At 37.9% G+C, this 21091-nt stretch overlaps 3 protein-coding genes across 5 annotated transcripts; all 3 read left to right on the forward strand.

The window, feature by feature from the left end:
• Positions 1 to 2208: 2208 nt before the first annotated feature.
• LOC105052695 (probable galacturonosyltransferase 10) lies at positions 2209 to 10765 on the forward strand. 2 transcript variants are annotated; one of them, XM_073244179.1, is made up of 3 exons: positions 2209 to 2722; positions 7853 to 8312; positions 8472 to 10765. In XM_073244179.1, exon 3 carries the CDS (start codon positions 8520 to 8522, stop codon positions 9915 to 9917), a length of 1398 nt encoding a protein of 465 aa, XP_073100280.1. In that variant the 5' UTR covers positions 2209 to 2722; positions 7853 to 8312; positions 8472 to 8519; the 3' UTR covers positions 9918 to 10765. The 2 variants fall into 2 exon arrangements, with proteins under 2 accessions (XP_073100280.1, XP_010931908.1); XM_010933606.4 differs by lacking the exon at positions 7853 to 8312 and having other exon boundaries at positions 2210 to 2722.
• Positions 10766 to 13971: 3206 nt separating this feature from the next.
• LOC109506333 (leucine-rich repeat receptor-like serine/threonine-protein kinase RGI4) lies at positions 13972 to 14499 on the forward strand. Its single transcript, XM_019853222.1, has one exon. It carries the CDS (start codon positions 13972 to 13974, stop codon positions 14497 to 14499), a length of 528 nt encoding a protein of 175 aa, XP_019708781.1.
• Positions 14500 to 15083: 584 nt separating this feature from the next.
• On the forward strand, positions 15084 to 20658 carry LOC105052697 (transcription factor IIIA). Of its 2 annotated transcripts, XM_010933607.3 has the most exons (7): positions 15084 to 15275; positions 15655 to 15831; positions 16366 to 16509; positions 18108 to 18387; positions 18560 to 18795; positions 19638 to 19781; positions 20308 to 20658. In XM_010933607.3, exons 2-7 carry the CDS (start codon positions 15655 to 15657, stop codon positions 20482 to 20484), a joined length of 1158 nt encoding a protein of 385 aa, XP_010931909.1. In that variant the 5' UTR covers positions 15084 to 15275; the 3' UTR covers positions 20485 to 20658. The 2 variants fall into 2 exon arrangements, with proteins under 2 accessions (XP_010931909.1, XP_073100513.1); XM_073244412.1 differs by lacking the exons at positions 15084 to 15275; positions 15655 to 15831 and adding an exon at positions 17338 to 17505 and having other exon boundaries at positions 16372 to 16509.
• The last annotated feature ends 433 nt before the right edge of the window (positions 20659 to 21091 follow it).

The following is a 21091-nucleotide window of genomic DNA, read 5'->3' on the forward strand; positions in this document are numbered from 1 at the left end:
TCACAGGAAGCTTTGGTTTGCAATACATAGGTTGGCATTGCTGGACATACTGTGACCTCAGAATGCATTCAAAAAAGGGTTGAAATCTTGGTTTTTTTGGTGCTTTGCAGGGATTTGGAGTCATTTTTTGAGCCTAGATGCGTATTTCCCAAAAACCTGTGTAACTTTGCCAGATGCTTTTGGGGTACTCGATATTTTCTAACATGACTTTTGAAATATTATTATTACATGGAAAGAAAGTTTCTGTTACGGCTGAAAATTGATTATTAACATATCCATGTTCGCTTCGAATCTTATTTTGGCCAGCATATCATTACAGATTAATTGGAGCTAAACTTTGTATCATCATTGTTTTCTAAATAAATATGGATACAAACCGGATATTAACAATATAAATATAAGTACAGATATGAGTCTAATAACATATATTAGGCGGATAGATTATTATTACGCTTTATATTTTACTAATTCAAACTAAGCATGCAATCCCTCTCACTTTCTTTTATTTGTAAAACTAAAAAAATATAAAAGATAACACTGAAATAATTGCATTCACTCGATCATGATTTTTTTAATAGTTGATCTGTATAGCTAAGATTATGGATGTTGGTTGATTTTTATAAATCGAAACAATTAGGACTGGACATTTGCTGATCCATTTTCACCCCATTTTCCACTTACTATTTTTTATATTGATATGGTACTTATCTAGATGCAATAACCAACCTATCTTTACCTATCTTGCAATTGCCTTCTAAGGCAATTTATTCTTCTCTGGTGTCCCTTTCTTCAACTCTTGTGTGAGAGCACATGAGAGGGACTAATTTGTTGAACTGAATTTGCCCCCTTAGAAACAAATTCTAATGACTCGTTTGGTTCATGGAAAGTGAAGGAGAGATAGACAAGATAATTCCTGAAAAGTAAAGAAAAATCTTCTTGTTTGGTTGAAATTTTAAGAGGAAAGATAATAAAAAAAACTCTTCGAATGAAAAAAGATTTCTCATATTTTATAAAAAATAAAAATTTATAGAAAAGATAGGTACTGGGACTTCCTATAGAATGAAAACCAATGATTTTTTTTCCTTCTAAAAATATCCTTTCAAGATCTATGACTGATTCTATAAAATATTAATATAGTATTTATATTAATATAATATTATGTATATATATTAGTATTATATTAATATAATAAATTATTATGATCTAATTTTATATTATAATATATTAATATTTATATAAATATAATATTATTATTTATATAAAGTTTAGGAGCAACAAGTTAAGATTTTATATTTATTAATGGTATAATAAGAATTTTATATAATTTTTTTTAAAAAATAAATATTTAACTAAACATAAATCATTCTGAAAAAAATTATTTTTTCATAATCAATCAAATATATTAAAAACATATTCTCAAAAATAAATTTTTCAGAAAATTACTTCTTAAGAAGAAAACTTCTTCCGATGAATCAAATGAGTACTAAATCAGATTGAATTACTAATTAGATTTAGTGAAGATAAAATTTATTATATTAATTGATAATAATGTGCACCATACCATATCAGTATCAAACTAGTATACGATGTGATGCACCGATACTCCATGCATCAAATCGATTTCCATACTAGCTTTAAGATGAGGTAATTTTTGGAAGATATATTTTTATAATATCAAGGAAATGGAGAATGGGAAGCTACTTAGTGTTTATACGGTTTAACCACGATCCAAAGAGGCAAGCATCAGCTTGAGACTTGGCTAACTTTTTTTAGTTGAAAGGAAAAAGATAAAAATGGAAAAAAAGAAAGAGTGGCGGAAAAATTGGAGTCTTGGAGAGAATATAATAATGTATAAATCTTTCATTATTTTTTGAGACGATTATTAACGTTCCAACATTACTTGCTTGTACAGACAATAATATAGTTACTCAATAGTCATATTTGACAACTGTCATCTCGTTGGATGCAACTGTGATCTTGAAAGAAATTAAATAATTAAAAAATAAAATGATCGAGACCTTTTTTTTTAATATTTTTTCATATATATATTTTTTTGACATGGAGCTAGAACATGTGGTCCTAAGCTCTCAGGTCACGGGTGTTTTTTCTTTTTTTTGACGAAGCCGTTTCCCGTTTCCCTCTAGAAAACAAGGAGGAGAACTGGCAACGTTGGACTCCGTTGTAATGTCATTTAGAAATAATTAAAAATAATTAAAAAAAAGTGAGAGACACGGCATCACCGCCGACTTCAGTAGAAACCAGGGATCGTCGCGAGCGTGCTTCCATGGAGGTCCGAGCCTTCTCTTAACAACAATAAGAAGAAGAAGAGACGCCGATCGGATCCCAAAACCCTAACCGTCGCGGAGATTCGATCTAGAAATACCTCTTTCTCCCCAAATCTCCCGGGGGTTTCCATCCCATTGCTGTCGGTGCTTAATTCCGTCTTCCTTCCGTGGTCTTGTTGGCCAGCGGGTGGCGGGATTTAGGGTTCTTCTCGGGACTGGAGATGCGCTCCGGTGGAGCAGGCGTTGCCTCTGATCGGATCGGCTGTCGGTGGCTCTGAGGGATGAGGAGGAGGCCCTTTGATCTCCGGCGGCCGGCGCGAAGGCGGTGGTCCTCGAAGGGGTGGGCATGGATGGTGGTGGCCGGACTGGGAGTTCTCTTGTTCCTTATTGTGCTCAGCCGCGAGAAGCAGCCGAGATCCGTGCCCTCGATCCTCCAGGTCAGATCTTTTACCTCTGATCTTGATCTCAACGCGTCATCCACCGAAAAGTAGATTCCTTTTGAGTTCTTCTAATGTTTTGATCAGTCTGATGTTGGAATTCTGAGGAAATTTGCACTTCTTCTGATCTGTTTTTAGTTATTTCTGTGTGGAATATTCAAAGTTTTCGATTTTTCGAGCATGCAACGTGGGTGCTTTGTTTTCTTTTAAATAAATGTTGCCTGAAACTGATTAGGATCCAGTTTGATTTAGGTTCTTGGGAATGCTTTTATTTTCCTGATCTTTCTGGAATCTTAGATGCACTACATATATGATGCAGTGAGAAAGATGAAGGGCGAGTTGCTCGCCAAGAACAAACTTCGTAGATCAACATACAAATTGAAGCAAACTGGATAGAACCCCTCTTTTGGTGAAGGAAATTCTCTCCGAAAAGATTTATTAGTATATCTAAAGGCTGCCTTATTAGAAGTATATAGGACCTGACCCCTAAGCCTAATAGGCATCAAACCAGGTACAAAATCATATAAGGAAACGTGCTGGAATTGTTCAATACAAATATAGAAACATCAATTGCTGGCTGCACCTTGTGCTGATCAATGTATTCATGATATTTAGACTAACAAGTCATGTCTTTGCCAAAATCAATATCTAGATGCTTTATAAGTATGTCGATGGTCTTCCCTTGATTGTCTTTACTTGGGTTAACAGCGAGCATATTGAGATAATTTATTTTATTTTCAGTATGAACTCCAAGGATTCATAAAAATGCAGTCTTGTAGTCTTAGGGATAATTTATGACCTTGTATTATTGTCCAATACCAATACCAATACCTCTATCTAGCTAGCATAGCTTCTTCCCTGTCTTAAGTTGTGCAAATAAAAAGAATTTTTTGTTATTTAAAATGTTAAATGAATAGAATTTTTTTGAGGTTAAGTAGAAATATCCATATTTCATGGCTGCTTCCTTGGATCCTTTTGAGTTGTGAAATGTGATGGTAAACTTCAGTTTTCTTATTTATATCTTGATAAGCTATTCAAAAGACCACAAAATTTATCTTTTTTGCGGGATAGAAAGAAGCTTACAAAGTTTGAGTTCTTTATTATCCTTCATTTACTGTTGCAGAAGCTTGAAACATGGGAATGGGCGATATTAGGTAGTAAGATTAAGCTATTGAAGCACTCAGGATAGTAGTATCACCTCATGCTTTAAGGTGGAGTAATAATATGGAAGATTTACATCTATGTTCTTTTCTTTTTCCTCTCCTTCGTTGGTAATTAGGGATGCCAGACCTCATCAATAACCCCTGAAGAAACAACAAAGCAGCTATCAATTTTCACATGATCAATGAACGGGGTTGCATGAACATTACCCAGCTAGCATGGTTAGATCTGGAGGCCTCCTGGCCAGCTAACCAGACCGGTTAGTTGCCTCATGGGAAGCTTGGGTAGTTTCAATAGCATTGATGAGTTCTCAAATGTCTAACTGCATGCTGAATGCTTGATGAGCACCACTATTCCATGTTGTGATAGTTAGCTAATTACCCTACAGTCTTGGAATTAGTTCCAAGAAACTAACACTTCCTCCCATGCAACTTGAACTCTGATTTAGAGATGGAGGAGTTAAGCTCCTGATGCAGAGAATTCTGCTGTGGAAATCTTGAAGATAAAATAGGTAACACATACCCATTGGCACGTATAGCACCATCAAAGTTTAAAACAGGGACGGGCATTAGGTGGGGGAAAAACTTCCAGGAGGTTAGAGAGAGACCAGCTGTGGCTTCCCAATTGTAATGGAAATTGAGTCTAACCCTCCTTTATTATGGTGCAAAGAGAATCTGAAGCTGGTGAATTCTCACAATGGGTCAGTTGAGCTGCTATAGTGGTCTGATGTTGAAAAACCCATTGATTTTTTTGACTATCCATGCTATCCACCCTATGTAATGTGGAACACCGTGAAGGTGATTGGTAAGACCGGTTTGCTAGCAGCTCAAGAAGGTTGTCAGGGGAGTTTGAAGTTCCATGCGGATTTGGTCTGATGAGCAATAATGGTCCAAGATACCTTTGCTGGGCTGTGTTTAAATAACATGTGGTCAATGTTGCATTTAGTATGCTAAGGGGGGATGTCTCAACTTGGCCAAGAAGGATTTCCATGGAAGTTGGCACTGTTGTAGCTTCCACAAAAATATCTAACTTGTGGGGTGGCTGTGTTCTTTTGGATCAACTTAAATTGCCTGCCTTCATTGGATCTTGGAGTCGTGGTAGCAGGTGGACATCCTTGATAATAGCCTTGGAATGTATCCTAGTTTCAAAAACATAAATTAAGCTAATGAAGCAATAACCTTGAAGAATTTCAATGTCTTCTATCATCTTTGCCTTTTACTGATGTTCATTTCTTGCATGCCATAGTGGCACCTTTTGTAAGCATTATGAATGTTATAGAACATTGATACTAGTGGACCATATCAAGCTTGATTCAGATAGAGTTTTGTATCAAGTCTGCTCAATGGCAAGAGTTAGTAAGGGAACTAGAAAAGATTCAAGAAAGGGATAATTTTAAAATCTGAGGTGAAGGATGTAACCCTATATCAATTATTCATGCTGCTAGATTGTAGATTGATAATTTTCTGCTAATAGGGAAGAGATGTCAGGTATGCCTATAGTAACCTATATTCTTGAAAAGGGTACGAAAGTGTTTGAGCTTTTTAATTTTCATTTTTTTTGATTGGGTATTTAATTGGAAACTGCAAAATGATGGTCTGTCCATATTGCTAGTGAGAAAGATGGCTATGTGTGCTATAGTGTCTCAACCAAGATTCGTAATCTAGGTGCTGAACCCCATGCAGGTACCATGTTGGTACAGTTTCAGTATGTTTTGTAGGAGGTTGGTTCAGTATATTGACACTCAATACGCCCTACCAAGTGCTGATTCGACATAAGCATGGTATGATACACTTGAATTAACTTAAACTTCTCTTATGGATCAATTACATTAATGTAAGTGCTTAAATGGTTTCTTGAGCAGCGAAGCAAGCTTAACGTTTAGCAGCTGTTTGGTCAGCTTAGCCATTTAAATAGCTCCTTAGGTTCTTAAGTGGTCATTTAATCTGCTTAGCTTCTTAAATGATCAATAGCACATGTTATGAAAAAAAATTACATTCATGGTGTTTAGCATATTTGTTTTTGGTTTATCATCTAGAATTATAGTCTGTTCATCTCATTTAAGGTTTTTACTTATCTAAAACATGTCTTGTTATCTAGACCTAACTGTGCTAGGATGATAGAAAAGTGATATTTTGCTTCAGTTGCACCCTGCTTTGGTATTTATTCTAATAATAAGGAAGCTGCTTCAGTACCCCATCTGTGAAGGAAGGTAATTTGCCCTTCCTCTCTCTGTTTCTCAATCTCTTTTAATTTTTTCACCTTTTATGCCTCTACAAGCTTTCTCCACTATCACTTTATTTTCTTCCTGGTTTCACTACTGAAACTAAAAGCATGGTTACCCCATTTCGATTAATGAATAGGTTTGAAACTACTTTAGTCACTGTATTTATAGTTTGTTATATTTCACTATAACCCTTTTTGAACAATATGTTGCATTAAAACAATTTATAAAATGTTGAACCACTTATCTCTTTGATAGTCTGTTAAACACATAAAAGTGTTTAAGCACTCTAGGATTGGAGAGGCCTTGAAAGCTGTTAGACCCTTATGACCACCTCATTTATTGACTTAGATTGGATTGGTTATTACAGACCTAGTTGAGCATTCTGATAAAGTATGAAAGAAGGATGATCTACAGCAAAATTATGAAGATACTAAGAATCATTCAAAAAGGCCATATGATATCTGAGTGATTTGCAACAATTTAGGGAACTTATAAGGATCTTTAAAGTAGTTTAAATTTACATTTGCATGGTTTATTTAACTTGTCAATTGGAGATCTCACTTTCTGTTCAGTTGGAGGGTGGGAAGGGGGAAGGGAAGGGGAGATTTCTGGTCAGTTGATGAATGCTTAGCATTTCCTTTAGATGGTTGAGTGGTGAATTAACTTCTTTCTTTTAAGGAACTAATATGGTGATTAGGTCATGTTGATGGATTGTAAGTTCACACTACTTGCGATATGGGTAGGCTTGATAAAATCTATATAATTTAACGTGGATGATAAAATCAAGTTTGATGTCTAATGTAATACTTCAACTTAAAATTTATGTCCGTTCATATGCTTTGGATTTTGGTTCTACATTAATCAAATTTGTGTTCTGTTGAATTCAGAGGCCTTGATTTGCAAGGTTTAAACTTGATTGTGGCTCTAGGGCATGCACCATGGATTGACATCAGGCTATTTTGCTTTGAGAGGGAGAGTTGGGCAGGGGGCATTAGGCTACTTTGTTTTCCATTATCTAAAATAGATTAGCTGCAGATATTCTGGAAGCTTGCTGGTATCCCAATTGCAGTTCTGTTGTTAATCAAACAAGTGAGAACAAGGTAAATGCCAAATCAGAAATTCAGAGGACATTTGATCAGTAGTCTAAAATCTAATATGTGAATGCAAATTTACTCATCTTAGGTGCGAAGGCTTTAGTTAACATTGATGGATATGAAATGAACATGAGAAGCATGGCTCAGATAAACAGAATAACTGGAGTTAGATAAGACTTTTCTAGTAGGAGACATGTGGGATTGATGAAGCTAAAATTTGCATTAGCACATTGCTCAGTCATTGCATTTTATAGTTGAAATTTAAAAGACAACACTGAAAATATGTTGATACATTTTGATAGTTGGAAACCGAAGAGTAATAGACGACATATGTGAGATGATACTAATGTAGACGTGGACACTAAAGTGAACCTGCAATCTTAGTCAGGCTATCTTCTTATGTCCAACACATAAGTCTGAGATTTAGGTATTGCATGTTTACTTTTTTAAAAAAACATTCCAAAACTGACAAAGCATTTAATAGAAAAAGAAATTTAGTGAAACATTAATAGAAGACAAGATGAGAAGGTTATATTTATGTGGAGGGAACCTTTATTCTTCTCAACCTAAAGCATCCTCTATGCAGATATAGCTGAGAGGAATTATTTCATTTCCTTGCCAGTGAAGAATGATATTTTCCTTTCCTTTCAGGCAAGAACATTAATAGAATTGGGAGTGGGAATGCTTGCAAGAATGGTTTACATCATTACAATAGGCATGGGTGGTTGACATGAAAGACAATCCATCTCCACTTGGCTAAAAGCTGAAGCATTTGACATATTGTTGGTCCAGCTGAATTACATAATTAACTCTGTCCCTTTTTAATGGCCAGCTGAAAGGTAAACTAGTTGATGAATTTTCCTAGTTCCCATCATACCTCAGCTAATCATCCCTGTGCATTGGTATGGCCTGTTCTTCCACTTAAATTTGGGTAGCTCTCCAGAGTGGGCATGCTAAAATCTGGTGCAGAGGTTATGCATCAGATGTACTATACAGACATGTATTCTCATGGATAGGGACTTCTGTGGACTGTAAGCTGTGCTGGTAAATAGTTCTCATCATATATGATTCTGGTTGCTGCATATTTCCAAATTGGAATAGTCATGTCAAGGTTGAAATTCTACATCTTCTCTATGGCAATTTCTATAGCATATTATATTCATATACTAATTCATATTCTAAACATTCTATTCTAGCAGATGTATCTGTTCCACTTGATACTCATCGTATCATTTGAGCTTACTCTTGCAACTCCTTGAGTGTCTTGCAGAAATCTTATCGCTCTAGCCTTACTGAAGGTCTTAACATCACTGATGAGATGCTGAGTGCTCATTCGTTCACAAGGCAACTGGTTGACCAAATCTCTCTTGCAAAGGCTTTTGTTGTCATCTCTAAAGAATGCAACAATCTCCAGTTTGCAGCAGAACTTAGTGCCCAGATACGCCTCTCACAAGTTCTCCTATCCAGGGCTGCCACCAGAGGGGCCTTATTAACTGCAGAAGAAGTAGAGATAGCAATACATGACATGGCTCTTCTGCTCTACCAAGCCCAACAATTCCATTATGACAGTGCTACCATGATCATGAAGATGAAAGGTCAAATCCAGGCCCTTGAAGAGAGAATGAAATCTGAGACCGAGAAGAGTACAAAATACGGACAGATAGCTGCTGAAGAACTCCCGAAAAGCCTGTATTGTCTTGGTGTCAGTCTAACCATGGAATGGTTTGAAAACTCAAATCTGCATAGAAAACTCTCAGAAGGAAAGCACACTCTGGAGAAGCTAAGAGATAACAGTCTCTACCACTATTGTATTTTCTCTGACAACATTCTTGCTGCATCGGTTGTCGTCAATTCAACTGCCATGAATTCCAGGCATCCAGATCAAATTGTGTTCCACCTGGTCACCGATGAGGTGAACTATACACCAATGAAGGCTTGGTTCTCAATGAGCAGTTTCCGAGGTGCAACTGTGGAGGTACAGAAGTTTGAGGATTTCAGCTGGCTTAATGCATCATACGTCCCAGTTCTAAAGCAGCTTCAGGACTCTGACACCCAGAACTTCTACTTTTCTGGAGGTGGGGATGGTAAAACACCAATTAAATTCAGGAATCCAAAGTACTTATCGATGCTAAACCACCTTAGGTTCTACATCCCAGAAGTCTTCCCAGCATTACAGAAGGTAGTATTTCTTGATGATGATGTCGTAGTCCAGAAGGATTTGACAGACTTGTTCACAATCAACCTGAATGGGAATGTGATGGGAGCTGTGGAGACTTGCATGGAGACATTCCACAGGTTCCACAAGTATTTGAACTATTCGCACCCACTGATCCGTGCTCATTTTGATCCTGATGCTTGTGGTTGGGCATTTGGAATGAATGTGATTGATCTGAGGGAGTGGCGGAAGAAAAATGTGACCGGCATATATCACTATTGGCAGGAGCGTAATGCTGACCACACCCTTTGGAAGCTCGGGTCACTACCACCTGGGCTGCTGGCCTTTTATGGGCTGATTGAGACATTGGATCCCAAGTGGCATGTGTTGGGGTTGGGTTATACAAGTGTGGACCCTTCAGCAATCAAGAATGGCGCGGTGTTGCACTACAATGGGAACATGAAGCCATGGCTGAAGATTGGGATGGAAAAGTACAAGGGGTTGTGGGATAAATATGTGGACTACTCACACCCTTTGTTGCATCGCTGCTTCATGCATTAGATGATCCTCATGATGATAGGTGACGTTCATGCAGGGTAGAGCCCTTTAATTGCCAAAGCCTGGCAGTTATGAGTAATTTTCTTTCGAGCGGAATGGTAGAGTAAATTATTCTTTTTCTCAAGAAATTCTCCCATTCATCTATCTAGATTCTCTTTCATGTTGCAGCATCACTAATTTTTGATGGTTGAGGCCCGCCTTATGAACTGTGGGGGTGGAGCAGCAAATCCATCTGATTGGAATATCTCAAGCACATATTTGTGCCAGCCATTCTTAGCAGATGAATTAGTAGGGCATATAATTTATACAGGAACAAGTTGAAAGATTAAATATGCTGCAGAATTTGTTTTTGGGGGACATTCTGCAGAAGTCTTTTGAGCAACATATGATCTTTCCTAGAAAGTTTGTGCACATTGGTTGGTTGGTGTCAAACAGAGGACATTCAAATTTCTGAAACCGTTGGCAGTGCAAGTACTCCATAAGGCCCATTAAGGTAATTTTTTCATGGCTTCGATATGACCAAGCTCCTTATGTGTGGTCAATTTTGTTGATGGATAGGCTTGTAATTTGCAAACACGGTGGACCGCTTTTCAATTAGTTATGTTGGACGCTGTCACAGTTCGAGGAATACGGGGTATCCTTCATTTATAAAGCAAACAGTGCTATACATTGGCTTGCTTGGTGAAGGTTAGAAGATAGGTGATTGCAGGATAATCTGCCCTTGAAATTTATGTATTTTATTAACAGAGACCGGACACAGTTGTCTTGTAAGAGACAACTGATATAATCTGTCCTAGTTGTCAATTTTTCCCCAAATTATTATAAAGATGATACCTGCAGAATTTCTCTGACCCAGTGTCTGAATTCTCACTGCTGTTCTTTTAATCATTACTGCAGCAGGATGGTCTTTGTACACTATGGTGGGCTTCCTTCCCTGCTACATAGAGTTAGCACCGCAATATGATTATCCATCATTATTGTTTCCACCTTTGTCAAATGTTCTGAAGTTATGATAACACGTGTGCTGTCAAAAAACATACGTTCATGGAAGTTTACCATGCAAACGGAATACCTGCACATTTGGAGATCATATCTTCATTTTTGTTCATCATTCCCACTGTCCCTCCTTGAATTAGATTACGAGACGTGGATGTATCTCAGCAAGTTGCATCGTCTCAACTCCAGAGCTTCTAACGGTGGGAAGCTGGACAATAGTCTCCTTGCTATACCGTCGGTGAGTTCAACTTGGAGAACTTCAGAGGACTAAAGCTTTGGAAGCTGAACTGTGGACCGCAATCTGCACCATCTCAGGCTTATGACCACCACCACGGGGTCACTGTCATTTTCACGTTGGAAATCATGTTCAAAGAGTGGGAATCTTCTGGTGATCAAAAAGCAGTCATCTTGCCAGAAACAATTGTCCTGGGTACCTTAGCAAGACTCATGCTTGATCCAACTTGTTTTAGACTCTATGGAGGTGGTCTCCTGTGAACAAGGAGGGGTGAAAGGAGTCGACCCTCCTGCTGCAGCCCCGTAGTAAGACTGATTGATCTGTACACCAACTTCATCGGGTTCTAAACAACCAGAATGCTGTTCACTAAAGTATAAAGTGATGGGCCCCCGGGGTGCTGGACCTTATGGAAGATGGTCACGGGAGGGGAAAGGATATGGAGGCAAACAGTATCCGGTAATTTGCGGACCCTCTGTTTGGGGTGCTTCTTCCCTGGTTCTGAATTATCAGGTAAACAGAAACAGAAAGATGGAATTTGCTGCCGAAAAAAAGAGACGCAGTCTTTAAATGTTTCAAAATGGATCCCCTGAAGTCAGGTTTTTTTTGTTTTTGGTAAATCACATGATTTAAATTAAACAAGAATGGATACTCAATGAGAATCAGAAAATAAAATATTATAAAGCATGATAGAAAGTTCAGCCAAAGATGTCAATAAAATAGATCTCATGTAGTTCACTATATTCAATGCCATCCAATTGGTAGCACTGATTGCTTATTTGCTTCTCTACATATATGTCAGATCTCAAAAAATTGCAGTGGTCGCAATAATCTCCATCAATCCTGCAAAAAGGAATGAAGTCTATGCTCTCAATGTGAACCAGAAAGCCATGAGATAATCATCATAGAATCATCCTCTAAATAAATCTATAAAATCCATAATGTATGTACATTATAGCATAATTAAGTCCCTTACATACCATCCGTAATTCAGTCCTCGGATTCGTGGTGTCAGCTCGTAACATTCTCTACGCTATAAAAGTGCCATTGTCACAATTATGCTTTGACATAATTAAAGTCAGATATCTATAACATGGATAAGGCAGCGCAGGTTATGTGCTACATATTGTAATAAGGAATGTAACTACCCGGTCAATCAATATTTAGAACATAAAAGACCTTTCCTACAACTTCCACAATTATATGCTTCTTATTGAAGATCTACAATATTTATATTATCCATGGATTAGAAAAACCTGTGCACCAATTCAAACCATAAATACTTATCTCAAATAGACCTTTTTCAACTTGCTAGCAAAACTAAAAGAACTTTCACATTTTTAACTACATATCAACATACCATCTGAAAGTATTTTTGGAGGCCTAGAACATGCTTCCTAGCTCCATAAAAGATTTTGTTGCCACAAAACTCCGAAGAAGTACGGATGTGGCTGGAATAGAATGACGGTCGAGATCCATGATGTTGGAGGATATCTGCAAGGAAAGTCCACATTCATCGAGAATGTTCCAGTGGAGGATCCTCCGATACTTAAGTTAGGCGAAACTTTGAGAATAGTAAAAAGAAAAAATCATATGAGTCGAGAGAGCAAAGAGAGAGCTCTTAAGTGTTTTTGTACTCTTGCTTGCTTGCTTATCTTGGAGGTCCTCTTCATACCTCTATTATTTGAAGGTTGAATTCGTAGATTGCTAGTCGAAATATATGAGTTTGTTACATTTAGCTCTATAGATCGTAAGGCTATATTTTAGTTTTTTATCGTGAGAAAAATATTTTTCTCTTTCTCTAAATTTAGGTTTGTTAGTCGTGGATATCAGGCACAAAATTCACCCGTGTGGCTGGCTGAATTGGTGGTCCCAAGGTTCACAGTTGGTGTGATCTCGCTACATCATCTTAGGTGCACTTTAATAGAGGATTGGTCTCGGTCAGTGAGTTTCTTCTATAACATATTTACTAAACAAGGCCTTAAACTCATACGAGTGCTTGGAAGTTTCCTTCAACATCCATTTGGGTTGCATTTGGTAGCTGGCAATCTATCCAGATTGCTAGCAATTTAAAATGGACCCACTGTATTGTTGTATTTGCTATGCTTTTTGAATGATAATCCAAATTATCTTGGCAATCTACATAGCCTTTGATAGCGGTGGCTATCCAGATTATCACTTCTTTGACAATATTACAATAAAAATTTTGAACAAAATTATCCCTAAAAAAAATCACACAAAATCCTCCCCCCTTTCCCCCGGCACCACTTGCGGCTCCTCCACTCTTGTCCCCCACCATCCCCCTCGCAGCTTCAGTTCCTGGATCTCAGCAAGAATGTGCTCTCCGATGAGATCTCGACGAGTCTCGGAAAGATCCTGGGCCTGGAGATTGCCCTGAACTTGAGCCGGAACAATCTCTCTGGCAAGATCCCCATTGAGTTCTCCAACCCGAACCGGCTCAGTGTGCTCAATCTCTCCCACAACCGCCTCTCTGACAATCTATAGCCCCTAGTCGAGCTTCAGAACCTTATCGCACTCAACATATCCTTCAACAATTTCTCGGGTTGCCTCCCTAACAACCCATTCTTCTTCAAGCTCCCCATCGGTGATCTCGAAGGCAACCTCATTCTTTGTCTTGCCCGCTTCTCTGGCAGGGAGGGTGACAAAACCCGGTGCGGTGCCCGAATGGCCGCCCCATGTGGCCATCGTGGTACTCCTTTCCATCACGGTGCTGCTCGCGGTAGTGGCAATGCTCTTTTTACTCAATCGGAGGTGGGAGCATAGTGATGGGTGCAAAGACGAGGAGAAGGATGGAGACATGTCATCGACATGGTGAGAAGCTTGACCACAGCGAACGTCATTGAGTGGGAGTGGTCTAGGGTGGTGTATCGGGCCAAGATCCCGTCCATGGAGGTGCTGACCACCGTCAAGAGATTTTGGACATGTGATGAGGCAGCAGTGGCGGTGTTCACATGCGAGATTGTGGCTCTGGACCACATCCGCCATTGGAACATCGTCCAGCTCCTCGGTTGGGCGGCGAATCATCGGACACGACTGCTCTTCTACGACTACCTACCTAATAGGATCTTGGGGGACCTCCTCCATGGAGGCGGAGGGCCGGTGGTGGAGTGGGAAGTGAGGTTAGATATCGCCATTGGGGTGACGGAGGGCCTCACCTATTTGCATTATGACTGCATCCCTCCGATCCTCCATCACGACATCAAGGCTGACAACATCCTCCTCGGGGAGAGGTATGAGGCCTACCTCATGGATTTTGGCCTTGCCAATGTCGTCGATGACAGCACTGCCGTCGGAAGAGGCAACTTTATCCTAAAGAGAAACAGAGCATTTGGATAAAATTATTGAGGATATTTTGAGAATTTGATTTCATATGATCGATAATCTGATTGTTATACCAAATATATCAATCAAGATTTTCAATAATTTTACTATAATATTATCTGTATAAATTAAATATAATAATTAATATTATTAATAATTTAATAATAATAATCTATTTCAAAAAATAATTTATTATTTTTTCAATCATGTAGCCAAGGATAGTTTTGCTTTGTAGCTCAGTCTGAAAGCTTACACTGTTGAGGGGGATGACCGGTCTAAACTACAAGGTATGCGACCGCTAATGATGAGTAAGCATCTCCTGTATTTGTCAATATGGGATTATAACGGAGGATATATTCGTAATATATATAAAATTAAAAAATCAACAGCGATATTATCAAGATGATAGCTGTGCCGGTATTAATTGTGGTTCTATGCCCCTTCAAGTGACACGTCAAAGATTGAAGCCATAATGGGAGTCGATTAAATGAATGGGTGACGTACAAGTACTTGCTCCAACCTCCAAATATCAATAAAAAAAATAGCAGGAGGACTTTGCAAATCCAATTGCCATGCGTTTGTAATAACCGACGTTAGCTTCAGATCTAGCGGTGGACAGGCTTTAGGGTTATTTTCCTATCTCCCATGTGTTTTTAAGGCCTTTCAGGCGCTCGAGCGGCCCAACCCTAGCCACTTCTTCCCCCTCACGGTTCTCCTCGATCTGCCTCCGGGCCGGCGGTCGGCGCTGCTCGGGAAGTCTCCCCGTGGCTCAAACGCGTGGGGACTCAGCGGTATGCTCTCTCTCTCTCTCTCTCTCTTAGAACAGTGAGATCGAGACATTGAGGCTTTGAGCATTTCATATGAAAAAGAGATCGAAAGATTTCGAAGCTAAGATCTCAACATGTTTGTTTTCTCTCAAATCTTTCGGTTCGAAATCCTTTTTTTCTCCAGGTTTTGTATAATTTTCACTTAAACAATTTTGAGACTTCCTTAGTTTAGAATCTAATTTCGTAGTCGATTAGTTTTTCATAAGAATTATACTTAGAAATTGCAATTGAACGACCTAAATTTGTCCTTTTTTGGACCTTTTTTATGGGATGTTGTAAACTAGCGACTATTTCTTAATATATCGACACTTCTGACTGATTCATTGATACTTGGGGTTTTCAGATGGCTTCCGTGGAACCTACCTCTCTGGGTGGTGGGACAGCGAACGAGGTTGCTGATGGATTGAGTGAGAAAGAAAAGCCTATCTTTAGAGACATCAGGCGCTATTATTGTGAATATTGCGGTATTTGCAGGTCGAAGAAATCGCTGATAAGATCTCACATCCTTTCCGACCACGAGGTATAGCTTATACACATCGTTATAATCATAAGTCACCATAAGGTCGTGGATTAAAGTGATAGCATAAGAATAGAGGTAATGGATACATTGTCTGACTTTGACTAGAAAATTAGGTTAAAAAAATTGAATACCTGACTTGAGTTTTACATTGGCTTGTGAATTATTTAAATAAAGCTAAGAAGATTTATGTGAAGCTTTTAGGTTAGAGGCAGAATGTATTTGTACGATGAAGCAAAATGATTACTCTACGAGAAAGAAACTGGGAAAGTTAAAATAATGTTTCTATAGAAGTTACTAGTAGTAGATTACAAGGGAGGAACCAATGAAAGGTAGTGAGGCTTCAAAATGGTCTATTGGTGCTATGCAGCAGAAAAGAGGAATTGATTGTGAAAGGTTGAATCTAATAATCCAGTTGTTGGATTTAGGGATTCTATCATGTTTTTAACCTCTTTAATTTGGGTCTAATGGGAGTATATGATAATTGACCTTATACCTATGAACTCATTGTTTGTTTAAATATTGAAAACTTTGTAGGATGAATTGAAAGATGCACAGACTGATCAAGGCAATGAAGAAACGGAGGTTAACAATCAACTGCGACATACTTGCCAGGAGTGCGGTGCGAGTTTCCGGAAACCAGCTTATCTGAAGCAGCATATGCAAAGCCACTCTCTTGAGGTTGCAGCTTCCCCTGCCATAGATTTAATTTCTTATATACCATTTTTCCTTCTAAATTTTATTGTAGCATTTACAGAAACAACTTGACAGTAGTATTTGCTTGGCTGATAGTCAGCTGGTTCACATTTCTTTGTTAACCATGCCTGTCCTGGATTTGGCACTCACCTAATTTCATCAATAACCGTTGTATGGGAGTATGTTTTAGAAATGATTTACTTTCATGGGTTGGTACAGTGGGGATGCATTCACTGATATGAGAGGGATGATCCCAATTTTATTAATAGATTCAGCTTTAATCTTTTCAGATACTGTGGTTAATTCATTCCCTTAACAGAGAACATGAAAACTATTTTCTAGGGTACAGATATGAATGCATACTTTTGTGAGTTTGTGTATAAGTGTGTCTACTTATTTATGTTTCCTTGTCCTACATTAATAATGGAGAACTTAGGCATTTTCAGATGTTTGTTTTTAGATGACCTAATAAATGCATCAGTTGAGAAGCACATATTATTCTCATCTGTTTTGTGAAAAATACTATTAGTGTTATTTAAAAAGGTATTGTTTATTGTTTGTCATATATAATTTAAGGTGTCTGTATTGTTTGATGTTTATAATTTAAGCAGAATTAAAAACTAATATGGTATCTTCATGGTAACACAGAATTATTAATACAAAATGTAGAAAACTTGATTATCACTTGGAAATTTTTGGGATTCTTGAATTTGGTTAAAAGCTGACAATGGATATATAAGTGTCATTCATTGACAAGTAATAAATATTTGTTAATATTTGCTATACCCATAGCTGAAGGTATTGATTTTGCAGGTTTGAATATCGTATGTTAAAATCCTGGATAAATTGCGTGAAGCATTGGATCCCATGAATTCCAAAATGCAAAGAGGCAGCATTTAATCTTGTATGGACCAGTATCAGGATGGGGGGACCTCCTGTGAAGCTCCATCAAGAAAGCCTCAATCACGCATTTCCCATGAGGTTTGCCCTTAACTGTTCTACTAAGACATCATGTCATGTTATTGCTATGTCAATTTTTAATTTGGAATATTTGAGTTATGAGGTTACCATGGTTTACTTTTTGTTCTTTCATCCTTTCACAATCTGTTCAATGACCATGGTTATGGGGAGCTTGTGATGCCGCTAAATTGTCTCATGTTAAAGATAGGTGGCGTGTGATACTATAGTCTTGCCATGACATTTGATTTATTGGTCATTTGCAGGAAGTGGTTAATCTTCGTGAATTGTTCTTTTGTTCCATTGTTATAAAATGAGTTGTTTCATCTTTTGTGTGTGAACATGCGAAATGTACCTTCACTAATTTCTGAACTCTTGATTCATTCGTACCGTTATTTATGCTTCATAATTGAGTTGATGACTCATCAGGGGCATGTGGTCAATTTGAAGATGAAACAAGGAACTAGCCTTCTTGTATTCTATTTATTACTGAAATAGATTTGCTGTTGTAGCCTGTGCTTGTATTGTTATCAAGGTTGTTATCATTTCAGTTTGATATTTAGTAGCACCCTTGTTTTATACAGTGCATGTTAGTTTCTTACTTTTAATCTTTTTCCTTCTTGCAGAGGCCCTTTTCATGCCCACTGGATGATTGTCATTTGAGCTACAGAAGGAAGGATCATTTGACTCGCCATTTACTTCAGCACCAAGGAAAACTTTTTACTTGTCCAGTGGAGAATTGTGACCGCAGGTTTGCAATTAAGGGTAACATGAGTAGGCATGTGAAAGAATTTCATGAAGATGGGTGCCCTTGTGAAGGTGAAAAGCAGTACATTTGCCAGGAACCAGGGTGTGGGAAGGCATTCAAGTATGCATCAAAGCTGAGAAAGCATGAGGATACACATGGTAGGTTTCTTTACTGAACCATGTCGTTGGTTTTCACTTTTTCTGAGACTCTGTTCATAAGAGTTAAATAGTCAAGGAGCATAGGGATTGTATTTTCCCAATGTATCTTTGGCATCAAAAGTTCTATTCCTATTGTTTTTACAATGTCAGAGGCTGAACTTCTTTGCTACAGCTAAATTGGATTTTGTGGAGGTCATCTGCTGTGAACCTGGATGTATGAAAACTTTTACAAATACCGAATGTCTTAAAGCTCATACCCAATCATGCCACCAATATGTTCAGTGTGAGGTCTGTGGCACTCAACAGCTGAAGAAAAACTTAAAGCGGCACCAACGCATGCATGAAGGGGGTGGTGTGACAGAGAGAATAAAATGTTGCTTCAAAGGTTGCCAATACACATTTTCAAATGTAAGGTTCAGAAATTTATTCTATGGTTTTGTTGTTTCTTTTGATTTTCTAGAAATGCTTAAACCATGTTATAATTCATATGTTTTTGTTTCATATGGTCAGGAGTAGAGATTTGAAACTCATCTTTGGAGACCAAAAAATAGTGAACCAAAATCTAACTTATATGTAGGCAAACATTAAGCAAAATTGAAAAAAAAAAGATCACAAAGCAAACTAGAAAATTCTTTCCTGGTTTTCATATTCATAAATATGATAAACATATACTTAAATAAATGAAGTGTATTTGTGTACAGGAGAAGAGGAGATGCAGATCATAAGTAATCTATTAATTTTTGCATAGTTTTGTAAATAGTAATCAAAGGTGAGATTAATGATGACTTTCACATCTCATGGTAGTTATTTTTAACATGGAACAGAGGTGTGCTACACTAGTGAAAGGGAAAAACAATACTCAGGTCTTTCTTATTAGGGGTGATTGATTTAAAGTTGAAAGAATTTCCCGTTGATTTTGACATCTCTCTTTTTTTTTTTTTTAATATGGCCAACATTTTCAGCTTTAGGGTTGGCTCACAAGATGTATTCTGTAATAACTATCAGATATTTAGGCTGATTTTCTGCTAATGTCACCCTGGCATCATTGTATGGTTCATCAAGCTAGCAGCATGATCAGTTTGCGCTCAGCACTGGATAACTTTGTATTTTCAATTGCTCTATTTCGAGGGCTTGAGTATGCCAGCAAGCCTTCTCAGCATGCTGCACACATGGTTTCTTGAAGTGTTGATGCTGGTTATTTATCAACTGTATCTTTTTAGTAATTTCGTTTGTGTTGTTTTCATTTGCAGAGATCAAATCTTAATCTGCATATAAAGGCTGTGCATCAAGAACTTCGCCCATTTGCATGTCGAATATCTGGATGTGGGAAGAGGTTCCCTTACAAGCATGTGAGGGATAACCATGAGAAATCTGGTGTTCATGTTTATGTTCAAGTAAGTTATCGGGTAACTTTTCCTTTCCCTTTTGTTTTTTTTCTTTCCATTATCTTCATTGCATGCATGGAGGTGAAATATGATGAGGGTACATTATCTCATGGATTGCTTGGCCTTCAAAACCAACAGCAAAGTGGAACCTGTTTGAGCGAGCCTTCTGTGGTATATGAGGATGAGGTTTCTTGTATAATGTTCTTTGAATGGTGAAATCATTATGGATCAGTCTGGATATTTTCAACAACAATTTGCTACTTTTTGACTGTTATGAGTATGATCTGAGTCTATCCTTTCAGTGCCTTGTTACTTCACCTTTTGGTGAAGATAAGTATCTAAAACTTTTGCAAGCCTCTCTTTAACTTTGATCATGATAGTTGTCCAAAGTTTTCCACTCCTTTCACTTCATGCTTCCATGAATAGTTAATTGCAGAATTTGGCAGTTATCAGGCATTTGTAAACCAAAATATGGCTTATTCTTCTAGATATTGACATCATTATTGGAGTTAATCTGATGTGTCTCTGATTGCAGGGTGACTTTCTCGAAACTGATGAGCATCTGCGCTCCCGGCCAAGAGGTGGGCGTAAGAGGAAATATTTGTCTGTCGAGACTTTGCAGCGGAAAAGGGTAGTTCCCCCTGGACAAGTTTCTTCTCTGGATGATGGAACATCTTATATGAGATGGTTACTGTCTGATGATCAGCACTGAGTGGTTTACGGGCAGATATGTATGTATATATTTGACTGCAAACTTGGTTGCATTTTATAAAGTTTCTCGTGGTTCTGAAATATGACCATCATATTCATAGGGGTATCAATATTGTATGATTTTGGTCTATCACACAGTTAAAATTGGAAACTGCTACCATATTATGATTTTGTAGATGAATGATTTTGGTCTTTCACAAGTGAGTTTTTTTTTTTTTGTTCCAACTTTATAAGGAGTAAACAATAAAGTTTCCCGCGTTGTCCAAGTATCATCAAAGATCAGGGAGTCGGGAGAGGAATCATGTTAAAGACTTGTTATTCTGGCCAATTTGGAAGTCCTGATTTTGTCTTGAGACGTGTGAGATCCTTGATTCCTTTCTTAGGGATACGAGTAGCAAATATCGTGTTCGATGTCTTGGCATTCGATAAATTTTATTAGATCACATGATTTCTTCATGTACGCTATGTTCTACATGGTTAAAGGTTTCACGTAAGTGAATAATAAAAAGATCAGTCTAAGGGAACGCACTCAAATGCGCACTGGAAAACTCTGCTTTAGCTCTCTTGTACCGTATGGCAACCGCCGACCGGGCTCCCATTAGCATTTC

The sequence above is a fragment of the Elaeis guineensis genome, chromosome 10 (genome assembly GCF_000442705.2).
Source record: "Elaeis guineensis isolate ETL-2024a chromosome 10, EG11, whole genome shotgun sequence".
Lineage (NCBI taxonomy): Eukaryota > Viridiplantae > Streptophyta > Magnoliopsida > Arecales > Arecaceae > Elaeis > Elaeis guineensis.